Source organism: Simochromis diagramma, unplaced genomic scaffold, assembly GCF_900408965.1.
Source record: "Simochromis diagramma unplaced genomic scaffold, fSimDia1.1 OVJJ01000085.1, whole genome shotgun sequence".
Classification (NCBI taxonomy): Eukaryota; Metazoa; Chordata; class Actinopteri; order Cichliformes; family Cichlidae; genus Simochromis; species Simochromis diagramma.
Window position 1 is genome coordinate 341,095 of NW_024387315.1, and position 14,660 is coordinate 355,754.

The window sequence follows — 14,660 nt, forward strand, 5'->3', positions numbered from 1 at the left end:
CCACAGAGGTGATGGGGGTGTCAGTCAGGATGATGGGGGGGAGTGGGGCTGTGTGCTTCCTGAAGTCCACAATAATCTCCACTGTCTTCTGGGCATTCAGCACCAGGTTGTTGTGGCTGCACCAGGACACCAGACGTTCAACCTCCCTCCTGTAGGCAGACTCGTCCCCGTCCGAGATGAGCCCAATAACGGTGGTGTCATCTGCAAACTTGATTAGCTTGACAGACTGGTGGGTGGAGGTGCAGCAGTTGGTGTACAGGGAGAAGAGCAGAGGAGAAAGAACACAGCCCTGAGGGGAGCCGGTGCTGATGGTCCGGGAGTCCGAGACATTCTTTCCCAGCCTCACATGCTGCTTCCTGTCCGTCAGGAAGTCAGTGATCCACCGGCAGATGGGATCAGGCACATTCATCTGGGAAAGCTTGCCTCGGAGATGGTCTGGAAGGATGGTGTTGAAGGCAGAGCTGAAGTCCACAAACAGGATCCTGGCGTAGGTTCCTGGGGAGTCCAGATGCTGCAGGATGAAGTGTAGGGCCATGTTGATGGCGTCATCTACAGACCTGTTGGCTCTATATGCAAACTGCAGGGGGTCCAGGAGGGGGGCCGTGAGGGTCTTGAGATAGGAGAGAACCAGGCGCTCAAATGACTTCATGACCACAGATGTCAGAGCCACAGGTCTGTAGTCATTTAGTCCAGTGATCCTAGGTTTCTTGGGGACAGGGATTATGGTGGAGGACTTGAAGCAGGCAGGCACATGACATGCCTGCAGTGAGGAGTTGGAAATGCCAGAAAACACTGGGGCCAGCTCGTTTGCACAGTGTCTGAGGGTGGCAGGAGACACGCCGTCTGGGCCGGGAGCTTTCCGAGCATTCAGACTCTTAAACTGCTTCCTCACACCTGCTTCATGAATATGAAGAGTTGTGGTGGGAGGAGGTGGTGTGAAATCCTCCTTGGTGTGGGGTGAGGAGGGGGGTGTTGTAGGTGAAGTGTTTGAAGGTGGTGATGGCTCTATGGAGGGGGGAGAGGTGGGGGAATGAGTGTCCAAAGTGTCTCTATTGTTGGGGCCGTTGGAGGTGTGAAGGCTGCCTGATGGCTCGTCAAAACGGCAGTAAAAGTCGTTGAGGGTGTTGGCCAAGAGTAAGTCATCAGTGGAGTGGGGGGTTTTAGGCTTGTAGTTGGTGATATTCCTAAAACCTTTCCACACAGAGGCCGAGTCATTCTCTGAGATCTGCTGCTGCATCTTCTCAGAGTGCTGGTGTTTAGCAATGTCCACTTCTTTAGTGAACCTGTACTTGGCCTCTCTGTAGCAGTCCCTGTCTCCGCTTCTGAACGCCTTTCTCTTTTCCAGCCACAGCTTTTTGAGTTTAGGAGTAAACCAGGGTTTGTCATTGTTATAACTCACCCTGGTGCGTGATGGCACAATGCTGTCCTCACAGAAGTGGCTATAGGAGGTGACAGTGTCCGTAAACTCGTCCAAGCTGTTAGAAGCAGCCTTCATTGTGTCCCAGTCTGTAGACTCCAAACACGTGCGAAGCTCCTCCACAGCCTCGTTGCTCCACAGTTTTTTGGTCCTCACGACAGGTTTGGAGAGCTTCAGCCTCTGTCTGTACGCGGGGATCAGGTGGATCATGACGTGGTCAGAAAGTCCGAGTGAAGCGCGGGGCACCGCACGATAGGCCCCGCTGATCGTGCTGTAACAGTGGTCTAATGTCCTCTCCTCTCTGGTCGGGCATTTAATATACTGCTTGTATTTGGGAAGCTCATGGCTCAGATTGGCTTTGTTAAAGTCCCCAAGAGCAATGATGAGAGAGTCCGGGAATGTCCGCTCCATGTGCAGTATCTGCTCCGCGAGTGCGCACTGAGCTGCCTGCGCATCCGCATCTGGCGGGATGTAAACAGCGGCCAAGATGAATGAAGCAAACTCCCGCGGAGAATAAAACGGTTTGCAGTGAATAAAAAGGTATTCCAGAGAGGAAGAGCAGTGCTGAGCAATCACTGTTACATCTGTGCACCAGCCACTATTGATGTAGAAGCAGACACCTCCACCTTTGGACTTACCAGAGAGAGAGGCCTGCCGGTCCGCGCGCAGCAGATGAAAGCCCTCCAGCTTGAGCGCGCAGTCTGGGATGTTCTCACAGAGCCACGACTCCGTAAAACATAAGACACAGGAGGAGGCAAAGTCTCTGTCCATGCTTCTCATCAGGGCCAGCTCGTCCATCGTATTCCTGAGTGAGCGTACATTGGAAAGGAAGATCCCAGGAAGAGCAGTTCGCAGTCCGCGTCTCCTCAGACGCCCGAGTGCGCCGGCTCGCTTTCCTCTCCTTCGGCGTCTCTCTTTCCTGATCAGAGTCTGCAGTAAATCTGCCGCAGATGTGACAAATATTGGAAATAAATCCACAGGTGTTGTAGTCCTGTAGTTAAGAAGCTCTTCTCTGGTGTAAGAATATCCAGAGGAGTGCCCAGACACAGAAGTTATGCACAAAAACAAAACAGAAGTAACGCACTGAAGCACCAGGGCATCCATACGCGGCGCCATCTTGGATAAAGGAAGATGGCGCCGCCATATATATATATATATATATATATATATATATATATATATATATATATATATATATATATATGAGAGAGAGAGAGAGAGAGAGAGAGAGATAGATATGTATATATATATATATATTAGGGGTGCAACGATATTCGTATCGATATTGAACCGTTCGATACAGTGCTTTCGGTTCGGTACGCATATGTATCGAGCAATACAAAATTTTTAATTTATTTTATCAACTTTTCTTCTGACGATGCTGTCTGTGTGGAGCGCTCAGTGGATCTGCGCTCGACAGTGCAGCCTAGGTGGAGTAGTCGAACGCAGATTCACTGAGCGCAGGGCAAGCTAGCGTGACAGAAGTTAAGCTCTCCTTGCAACATGGCAAATTGAACCTCCCCCACCCTCATTCAGATCTGGCGTTTGGAACTATTTTGGTCTTCATGTGACGTATGACCCTGAAGGTAAGCGCGTCATGGACTAAAGTAAAACAGTATGTTGGATGTGCCACACAATGCTCAATTACATGGGTGGGAGCTAGTGTGTTAGCGCAGTTAGCTCATTAACATGTTGGCCGTCCAGCCCCATGCACGGGGCGATCCGCGGTAGCTCGTTAATGGAGATTTGCCGTGTTGTGGCGTTAACGTCATTTCAGATTTACGCTGACAGCACTAGTGGGAACACAACGAATATGACTGCACATTTACTCCGACATCATCCTAGTGCAAAGACAAGTGGAAGCAGACAAAAACAACAAGCACGCATGCTACAAACTTTACCCGAGTCATTTAGACAGCCGTTAGCACAGGATTCTCCTTATGGGGACCTGATATGTTTAATATGCTGCTGAGAATATAGCCCAGAAGAAGCGGATAGTATAGCTTTTATTTTGGAAAGAGCCATTTCTCTGTAATAAACTCTCTTTTCCAAAGATGAGTGATTCCTCAATCAGATACAGGGCTCGCAAAATCGCTAGCCCGACGTCCCGGGGCTAGCGATTTTTCCAGTCGGGCTACCAAAATCTATCTCTGCCCTGCCCGTCGGGCTATTGTAGGAAGGAAAAATATATGTCAATGCTTTTGCATTCTTTCAGAAATGTAGCTGGGTAATTATGTCATTGGCATCGGTGAGCCACTGTCAATATGTGACATATTGAAATCGCGTTTGAATTTGCGCTTGTTTTTTGCTTCACTTTGCAATCACGCGAACTGTGTATAGAGAGCGACAGCACTGATCTGTGAGTGATGATAATTTGCGTACCAATTCCTCTGACATCGTCTTATTAATCGTTAGCTTACTATGCAAACATGACAAGTGAAATCTCCCGCAGCAAGCTTAAACATGTGAGAGGTTGATCGCGCAGAGAATCGCTGAGCATTATGTGAGTGCGTGTGTAAAAGCAGCAGCATATATATTTTAGTTCTGCTGAGCCAAATAAGACAGGTCAGGGTGAAGAAGTGACAGCCAAAGAAAAGCTTACCGCAAAACGGAGAAGTTATGACAAATCAGACTATAAGGCAAAAAGAAAGTGCAGCTTTATGGTTTCATGGACAAAAGAATTTCTGTGGCTGCAAAATGACGAGCTAAATAACCAGGGCTGCACATAAGTGGTCCGCAGGTGCGCATTCGCTGTCAAAATAAAAAACACGCACAAGATAAGAAGTTGCAACGCGTGTTTGCGTACATACGATTTTCTGGAGGAGGACAGACATTTGTTTAGAACTCTTAAAGATGTTGAAGAAGCTCCTTTAAGCAATTACTGTGATGTTCCTCCACCTCCAAACAAATGTCAGAAGGAGTCCGAACCACAAAAGAAGCACGTATTCTCAGAAAAGTATTTGCAGGAGGTGAGCTGGCTTCAAACAAATGATGAACGCACAGAGATGTGGTGCAGAATGTGCCGTGAAAATGTAATAAATGACAAATTAAAAAGGCATGAACATTCTTTTTTGTATCGAAAAAATATCGAACCGTGACACCAAAGTATCGAACCAAACCATGAATTTTGTGTATCGTTGCACCCCTAACATATATATATATATATATATATATATATATATATATATATATATATAAAAACACCCAGCACGCCCCTGCGGGCGGTTTATCCTTCAAGCTCGGGTCCTCTACCAGAGGCCTGGGAGCTTGAGGGTCCTGCGCAGTATCTTAGCTGTTCCCAGGACTGCGCTCTTCTGGACAGAGATCTCCGATGTTATTCCCGGGATCTGCTGGAGCCACTCGCCTAGCTTGGGAGTCACCGCACCTAGTGCTCCGATTACCACGGGGACCACCATTACCTTCACCCTCCACATCCTCTCGAGCTCTTCTCTGAGCCCTTGGTATTTCTCCAGCTTCTCGTGTTCCTTCTTCCTGATATTGCTGTCATTCGGAACCGCTACATCGATCACTACGGCCGTCTTCTTCTGTTTGTCTACCACCACTATGTCCGGTTGGTTAGCCACCACCATTTTGTCCGTCTGTATCTGGAAGTCCCACAGGATCTTAGCTCGGTCATTCTCCACCACCCTTGGGGGCGTCTCCCATTTTGACCTCGGGACTTCCAGGTTATACTCGGCACAGATGTTCCTGTACACTATGCCGGCCACTTGGTTATGGCGTTCCATGTATGCCTTGCCTGCTAGCATCTTGCACCCTGCTGTTATGTGCTGGATTGTCTCTGGGGCATCTTTACACAGCCTGCACCTGGGGTCTTGCCTGGTGTGATAGACCCCAGCCTCTATGGATCTTGTACTCAGAGCTTGTTCTTGTGCTGCCATGATTAGTGCCTCTGTGCTGTCTTTCAGTCCAGCTTTGTCCAGCCACTGGTAGGATTTCTGGATATCAGCCACCTCCTCTATCTGCCGGTGGTACATACCGTGCAGGGGCCTGTCCTTCCATGATGGTTCCTCGTCTCCCTCCTCTTTCTTGGGTTTCTGCTGCCTGAGGTATTCACTGAGCACTCGGTCAGTTGGGGCCATCTTCCCAATGTATTCTTGGATGTTCGTTGTCTCATCCTGGACTGTGGTGCTGACACTCACCAGTCCCCGGCCCCCTTCCTTCCGCTTAGCGTACAGCCTCAGGGTGCTGGACTTGGGGTGAAACCCTCCATGCATGGTAAGGAGCTTTCTTGTCTTTATGTCAGTGGCTTCTATCTCCTCCTTTGGCCAGCCTATTACCCCAGCAGGGTACCTGATCACGGGCAGGGCGTACGTGTTGATGGCCCGGATCTTGTTCTTACCATTCAGCTGACTCCTCAGGACTTGCCTGACCCTCTGCAGGTACTTGGTGGTTGCAGCCTTTCTAGCGGCCTCTTCATGGTTCCCATTCGCCTGCGGGATCCCCAGGTACTTGTAACTGTCCTCTATGTCTGCAATGTTGCCTTCTGGTAGTTCAATCCCCTCAGTTCTGACTACCTTCCCTCTCTTTGTTACCATCCGACTACACTTCTCCAGTCCGAACGACATTCCAATGTCATTGCTGTATAGCCTGGTAGTGTGGATCAGTGAATCGATGTCTCGTTCACTCTTGGCATACAGCTTGATGTCATCCATGTACAGGAGGTGGCTGACAACTGCTCCGTTCCGTAGTCGGTATCCGTAGCCAGTCTTGTTAATGATCTCACTGAGGGGGTTCAGGCCTATGCAGAACAGCAGTGGGGACAGAGCATCTCCTTGGTAGATCCCGCACTTGATGGTGACTTGTGCTATGGGCTTGGAGTTGGCCTCTAGTGTTGTACGCCACATCCCCATTGAGTTCCTGATGAAGGCTCTTAGGGTCCCATTGATCTTGTACAATTCTAGGCATTCCAGTATCCAGCTGTGGGGCATTGAGTCATAGGCCTTCTTGTAATCAATCCAGGCAGTGCACAGGTTGGTCAGTCTGGTCTTGCAGTCTCGGCTGACTGTTCTGTCTACCAGTAGCTGGTGTTTTGCGCCTCTGGTATTCTTGCCAATTCCTTTCTGTGTCCCACTCATGTATTGACCCATGTGCCTGTTCATCTTAGCCGATATGATGCCTGACAGGAGCTTCCATGTAGTACTGAGGCAGGTTATTGGTCGGTAGTTGGAGGGGACCGGTCCCTTCTTGGGGTCCTTGGGGATCAGGACCGTCCGACCTTCGGTTAGCCATTCCGGGTGTCTCTCGTTAACTAGCAGCTGGTTCATTTGTGCTGCCAGACGCTCGTGGAGTGCAGTCAGCTTCTTTAGCCAGTAGGCGTGAACCATGTCGGGCCCTGGTGCTGTCCAACTCTTCATACTGGAGACCCTTTCTTGGATATCTGCCACTGTGATGGTAACTGGACCCTGTTCAGGGAGGTCGCTGTGGTCTGCCCTCAGATCCACTAGCCACTGAGCATTGCCGTTATGGGTTGCGTCCTTCTCCCATATGCTCTTCCAGTATTGCTCCGTCTCCAGCCTTGGTGGTGCTGTTCTCTTATTATTGTTCCCTTGCCACTGAGAGTACACCTTTGCTGGTTCTGTGGAGAACAGCTGGTTTATTCTTCTGCCTTCTATCTCTCTGGTGTACCTCCTCAAGCGGCTGGCCAAGGCTGTGAGTCTTTGCTTGGCAGTTTCCAAGGCCTCAGGTATGGACAGCTTGCTGTATTTCTTATGCACCTTCTTTGTCGCACCTTTCTGCAACTCCGTTAGTTGGCTAACCTCCCTTCGTGCTACTTTGATCTTGCCCTCTAGCCTCCTTCTCCATGGAGGGTACTGCCCCTTGTGGCTGTTCAACTTGTAGCCAAGCATCTCACTGATCACTGCTGCCGTATTGTAGATCAGCTTGTTAGTGTCGGTAATCGTGGTTGTAGGTATTGTCCGTAGTGCTGCATTAACATCATCTAGCAGACCTTCTGAGGGTACTTCACGTAATCTTGGTACCCGGCTACGGGGGATCCAGGTTTCAAGCTTGGCCATTATCCTATTTTTCAGGTCAGTTCCTCTCGCACTCAACGATCCTTCTCCTATCGTACTTGGGGCTATGTACCCAATCTCGGGTGGGGGTGATGATATCTCCCCCCTGACCTGGCGTCCTGACTCCTCCTTGCCGTAGCATTTGTGTTGTACCTCGTCAATCTCTAGCTGTGAGAGCAGTCCCTTCTTTCGAATGTTGGAACACTGAGCTAGTTGTTTCGCCGTCATTGTGGATGTTGGGTATCGAAGAATCCATAGGTCCGTCATCCTATTCATGTAGCCCCTTCCGCCGGGGTTACTTGCGTAGTAGCATTCCAACAACGCCCTGTTTTCGTCTCTTGCCCACCGATGCCTTCTTGTTCCAGTAGCCCACTTTTCGTCAGGGTGCCCTGGTTCCTCAACACCTGACGCAAAAAGATCAATTGGAGAATAACTTCAGCAATTACTTCCTCTAAATCATCAACCCCATTTTTACAAGAAGTCCTACCAATTAATGGTTCAATCTATCTCTATTAATTGCACAGGCCTTCAAGCTGGCAGGAGTTAAACTGTTACTTAAAAAGTCATCTCTTGACCCAGCGGTCTTAGCTAATTATAGACCCATCTCCAAACTCCCTTTTGTTTCAAAAATTCTTGAAAGAGTAGTTGTTAAACAGTAGATGCAGATGACTGCTCTGTTCACGTGCAGAGGAATGGCTTATTGGAAGAGTTTCAGAGCCCAACACAGCACAGAAACAGCTTTAGTGAAGGTTACAAATGATCTTCTTATGGCCTCTGACCCCCCTGAACAGATGGCTAAACAGCATGTGGTATTTGTAATCCCTGCTTTAGACAAGCTGGACTTTAGGCGGAGGAGGACTGAGCGCATTCGCAGAGAGAGAATTGAGTGTCCTCTAACCAATGACATGGAGAACAGGAGGAGACCCCGGGCTAACAGCCAATCAGATCCCATACGAAGAGGACGAGGCAGACCAAAAACAGTGGGGCTGAAGAAACAGGAAGAGGAGAAAGGTAAAACAAGTCATATTCACAGATGCATTTTGTGGCACTGATGTTTTTTTTTGTTTGCTCATTTTAGGGACCTTTTTTTTAGTTTTGCCTTTGTTGTGTTGTCACAGTACAAATAGACAGGAGGACAAAAGAAATGAGCAGGAACTCACTAAATAAAGTGGCTATACAAACTATGGAATAATATCTATTAAATTACAAATGCATCCAATGAAAATGGGGGGAAACGGCGAGGTTAGATCTAGACTACCTGGCGCTTTGATATTGCCTTCTAGAGCTCAGTCTGCCCGTGACAAGAAAACCAGCATTGCCACAAACTTATACACACGATAATTAAAAACCCTCTTCTTTTTATAATTTGCTTGGGAAATGTGTGCAACACTTTCCTGAAATAAACATACATGGAAATACATACTTACGATGGTATTTACAACTGAATATTTGGTGTGAGCACCTTTATTCCTCAGCACATCCTGAACACTCTGAGGCAGTTTTCTGTCATTTCTTTAAGTAGTCTTCAGGAAGTGGAAGCTCTCCAGGCTTCTTATAAGTAAGTAAAGATACAGTTTCAAACTGGTCCTGGATCAAGACTCTTGCATGTTACTGAGTATTAGCAAGGACTTGTTTGCACATCTTGCACTGATTCTGGGTTGACTATGCAAATCTGCAAAAGCAGAATGAAATAAATTGCCTTTGAGTTGTGTTGTGGAAAATTTAACAATAACCTGCAACACACCCAGTGAGCTTGATTTGAAGTGGGTTTAATAAACACACTGCAATGTGGAGAGAGCTCCCAGTGAAACCCCAGGGCCATCTCTGAGTTGTGGCCTCACATCTTACATACAGAGACACAGACAAAGAACATTCCACATTATTTATTTGTAACAAATGTTTGGAATCATGTCTGATTTTCGTTCCACTTCTCACGTGTGCACCACTTTGTGTTGGTCTTTCACGTGGAATTCCAATAACATTGATTCATGTTTGTGGCTGTAATGGGACAAAATGTGGGAAAGTTCAAGGGGGCCGAATACTTTTCAAGCCACTGTAGATCTTGCCACTCTATCTATGCTGTGTACTGCACTCTTCACTGTTGTAGGGCCATCAGCCCATTTAAAAGGTGTAAAACATCTTGGGGAAACTCAAACAACCACATTTAACTCTGGAAGAACAACCTCCTTCTTTAGGTGCTTCCAGCATGTTTGAGGCCGATCAAAATCCCTCAATGAAATGTGATGAACCCAAATCCTGTCTTTACGGTGTCACACAATGTTTCGAAGTTCTGTACACATGTCAAAAGAAACCACAACTGCTGTTATTTTTATGTTTCCTCAGACAATGAGGGCCTAATGCACTTACGCACTGACATGCTGGAAAATCAGTCTAGCTACCCTACAAAATGAGCACAAGTTGCTGTAAAACCTGCATGCTATAATTACTCCAGTCACTTTCACTCATGCTCAGGACTCTAACGGAGTTTGTGATGTTCAGAGAGTCGTGTAAATGCATATCATTTGTAAAATGATTAGAAACGTCACACCACAGAATTTTTTTAGGTAAAACTGCCTGACTGTTTAAGCAGGTGTCATCTGCATTCATTCGCTGATCCCTGTTGGGTGGCACCGAGTCTGCTCTGCAGTCGCTGAGTTGGAGCTTGGCACGCTCTTGTTGGAGGAGGGCGCTCTTTTCACCCCTCACTCTCTCGTTCCAACGCAGCTTTATGGTTATTCTTGTGGTTCTGGAAGCTTCTCATGATGACTAGTAGGGCCCCAAACCACACGACCTTTGACCTCAACCACTGCCTGGGCTGTCAGCCATGCCAGGATTGGTCCCTACTTCTCGCTGGGTCTCTGAAGACTTCTCAGGAGATTCCACCCTTGGGATGATTTCTTCCAGCAGTACTCTGGCTGCTGCACCTGTATCTGCTTACCTGAAGGAAAAACTTCTAACCATTTAGAAAACATATCAACCAACATCAATCCACATTTTCCTTTCAGTTTAGTGAACTTCACTTATAGGTTATCAAAACCTCATCTGAACATGGGTGTACCGCCTGTTTAGGTTTAATACCTGTACATAACCTGTTAACCCCACAAATCACAGTAAAAATCATAGAAAACATCCTTTCATGTTAATTCTGGAATCCCTCTTTTTGACACATGGTCTCTCCCATGAGTCAAACCATCAGAACTGGGAGAATAACAAAAGAAAAGGGTAGTTAGATCATTTCTCAGGCAACATCAGGGCTTCTCCGCAGTAACTTCGCTCCAGCCCGGTAACCCTGTGTTAGAGAATAAAATCGGCATTAATGTCATGTTTAGTGGGTCTAACGCTTGGCTCTGCCTGGAGCCTGCATCCACACCACAATTACCTAGAAACCAAAATCAGTGAGTAAATACAAACTTCACACTTGCAAACAGCTGTAGGCTATAAGAGTAATAAGGCATCCCACACCACAGACACATGCGCGTGTGCCATGCGCAGCTTATTTCCCCAAATCATTAAAAACACTGCTGTTACCATAATTTGCCCAAACCATGGATCGTCCCATGTGTTCAATTAAAACTACGGTAACCAGTGACTTTTCTTAAATAATGTCACTCACTTGTTTTAAACACTATGGGCTCAACACCTTAAAATGAATAATGAGCCCCACACTGAGATGTTCTGTAATCACTGCACAACCTGCTTCATTTCACTCATGTCCTCCTGTGTGATGCCAGAACCCTTAGAGAGGAAAAACAACATTAGCCGGTGGCGTGTCCTCGCAGGTCGGGCCTGGAGCAACAGATTCCAGAGGTGCTGCTGTAAATCATGTGGTCAACCCTCCTTTCCTGTGAAAGGAGGGATACTGATTTTAACACACTATGTGTTTCACATTCAATACACAATTTCCCTCTGTAACATTTAACATTTTCCAGCAATACAGTGTGTTACTGTAACCAACAAGCAGCCAGGAAAACACAGTTTCCTTCACACAAAATCAGTAACACAGAATAGTAGCTAAAGGGTTAAGTCTGCCATGCCTCACACACACTCATGTGAACCTACAGTCCCCCCTCCTCTGGTCTCTGTCATCCTCCTGCTCCTGCAAAAACAAGCAAACAAAAACACATGCATCCACCCTTTTTTCACTGTTTGGGGTGGATTAGGCATTAGCAGTGACTAATCCTAAAACAGCTACAGTTTTCTCAATTTCAAGTCAGTCACACTTAGTCCACATCATCAGTCCAGCCACAGTCCAATCACATGCATTCATACCAATCACATGCATTCAGCGTGTTAGGTAGATGTACTTCTCCTAAACCATTGTAATCTGGAGAAGCTCACCTTGTACTTGCTCTGCGTAAATATTTTATAGCGCTTTTACTTCCAATCCTGCAGCCTGCTTAAAGAAAGCTGATTATTAAATCATCAACACACAAAATATCCCAGATGGATGATACCTGGCAGGTTTTTTTCTAAGTCCATTTACGTCCACTGTGGGCGACCATCTTTGAACAGAGGCGGGGTTTACGACACCAACTCTCTGCCATCTATAATCCAGTTTTGAGATCCTCCCCAGACGCCTTAACGCCCACTCACATCCTGGGCCATCTGACCTCAGGAAATCACATGATAGGGTGGGGCCAGGTTTCACAATGAGCTCACCTGAAACCCTGGCTGATTGGGACCCACACCCACTTTCACACCTCTTTGGGGGGAAACTCCCACTGGGTTTATATCTGGGACTCTCCACCATTTGACCTTAGAACTGAAGAAGCTTCTCGGATGAGAGGTGAAACGTCTTCAAGCAACAAAGAAGTCCAGATGCTTTTCTTTGCAAGCTCCTTTGACTACGATGACCTGGATGACTGAGAACCTTCACAGACAAAACAACCCAAACCTAACTGGCAGAATCAGCCTGGTACTAAAACAAAACCCCAAAATCTGCCAGAAAAATCACAGGAAATATCTTACTTTCAGGTGAAACATGCTGTAGGGGTTAGAACCTGCCATGCAGAGCTGCAGTCACTGCTTCCGGCTTTAATTAAGATAAGATAAGATAACCTTTATTAGTCCCACACGTGGGAAATTTGTTAATAACTGATGCTTACATGGTCTGAAATCAGACTTAAGAGTCTCTACCTCTGTTCAGGTTCCCCACATCATATTTACTGGTTGCCCACAAGTGCTCCAGAATATCACACAATCCTGGAAAGTCTGGGGCCAACCACCATAGATCCACCTGCTAAACACACAGAGAAACTTCCCCCTGTTTTTTTATTAACAGCTGCACAGTTCACACAACACTAATGTTCACCCTAAACACTTCATATCAATGTTTTATCACCGGAACGTGAATTTCTTCCCCAGGTCTGTGCTTCTTCACTCATTTTTCATTTTCACAGACCCAATCATTTCATTTAGCTTTTCTCCTTTTTGTTTTCTCCAAAAGTAAACGTGTAACATGTCGTCATGTATTTCACAAAGCAAGTTTGTTCTCATGTATTCAGAGGTGTGTATCTGGGTGCAAGCTTCACCCATACATCAGAAACAGCAAACTCAACCCTTCTACATCTTATTCACTTGTTTCATAATCCAGCATCTTTCCCTGATCTAGTAACGATCAATCCATTTGCAGATCAGCTCATAACCCACTAAGCTGACAGGACAACAGAGATGCATGTTCAACATATCATCACAAAAGAGAATTTCCTTCATACAGTAAATTACTTGTGCTGCACCAATCAAGCAGAAAGCATCTCACAATTTACTATATATATGTGGATACACTCAGCGATGATAACAAGTGTCTGTTAAATTTACACTATTTTAACACTGATGAGAGATAACAAGCTGATCATTGCATGTGTGCGTTAGCAGGCAGGCTGTGTGCAGTGGAGCTGCAGGTTCAGCAGGGCTTTGTCCTCAAAGCTGCCTTTCCTTCACATTTCTCTCTTTATGTGCGTTTGTGTGCATTTTATTTTTACCTTTGTTGCGATCCTACGGACTTTTCTCAACCTCCACACGCAGCCGGCCACAGTTTCCCAACCCAATTTTCATGTGCTCTCACATTATCAACAACAGCCTTCATTTCTCCTCCATGCTCTCTTCTCTCCACTTCTCACAGCTGCTGTGTCTCTCCCACCTCTGCAGCAGTTCACGGTTGTGGCGTGTCAGAGGCCCAGTGGGCCGTTCTTCTTCAGCTTTGCTTTTATCTTTCACTCTTTTCAGTCTCTGTCTTTGCCATTTCAGCTCCCAGTATGGCAAATGTCAAACTCAGTCTTCTCAAGTGCATTCACACACAGTGATGTCGCTGGTGAACCTCTCAGCTTGTGATCAGGAGCGCATGCTTGCATCCATGATGGCATTCGTACATACTGCTACATGCTGCTGAACCCGTCAGGGTTTAGGGCAGTGCTGCTGTCTGTTCACCTTGTTGACTCTTGAAGTCGACGCCGTTGCTCTCGAACTGCATTTTGTCTTCAGGGAGAGATTGATTGTCCTCGAAGCTTGTTCTTCAGTGTAACATCTACCTGAAGGTGAAGCTGTGAAATATTCAGCCAAAGCACGGCTGGTGTGGTTCCAGTTATGTTAATCTATCATTTTGCTCCGGCCGCTGAGCTTGTGGAGGGCGCTGATCCAGTTCCGCAGCCACATGTACCAACACACATATATTTAATATCATTTTCATCACTGCTCAATAACACTTTCCCTCTTGTTCTTCTATCCATCACTCTCTGTTGCACACACACTTCTCTTCACTGCATTCCTCTTCTACAGCTTCTACACACTTCATGCTGCATGTATTCTTTCCCATATTTCTGAAAGAAAAAAAAATCATACAATCAAAACCTGGATTTGCCCGGACCACCCGAGGGGATCCTCCGACGGCCTCACTGGTCGCACTGCTGGGCTCAGCTTTGTGGACAAGCGCGTTCGCCGTCCGGCCTTTTCTTTCTGGTCCAACAGTGTTAACCACCATAAACCAAGGACAGAGTCCTTCCCACAGCAGTCCTGAAGTCAGGCGTCGTATTCCTGAGGTTTCCCTCCCAGTGGTCCATCCAAAACAAAATAAACTACAAATAAAAAAACTCTTATCCCTGTCAGCATCTCTTTCTATCACACAACCATCTTCCACACACTTGGAGTTTTCAACCAGACCACGTAGAGGAAAGCCTCCCACGGCTCCAGTGGCCGTGTTGCTGAGCTCAGCTTCC

General features: G+C 46.8%; 1 protein-coding gene across 1 annotated transcript in view; it reads left to right on the forward strand.

The window, feature by feature from the left end:
* cunh16orf87 (chromosome unknown C16orf87 homolog) overlaps positions 1–14,660 on the forward strand; it is a 31,167-nt gene that overhangs the window by 12,683 nt on the left and 3,824 nt on the right. The window contains exon 3 of the mRNA XM_040005136.1: positions 8,281–8,460. Coding sequence (XP_039861070.1) covers positions 8,281–8,460 — 180 coding nt within the window. The remainder of the gene's footprint in view (positions 1–8,280; positions 8,461–14,660) is intronic.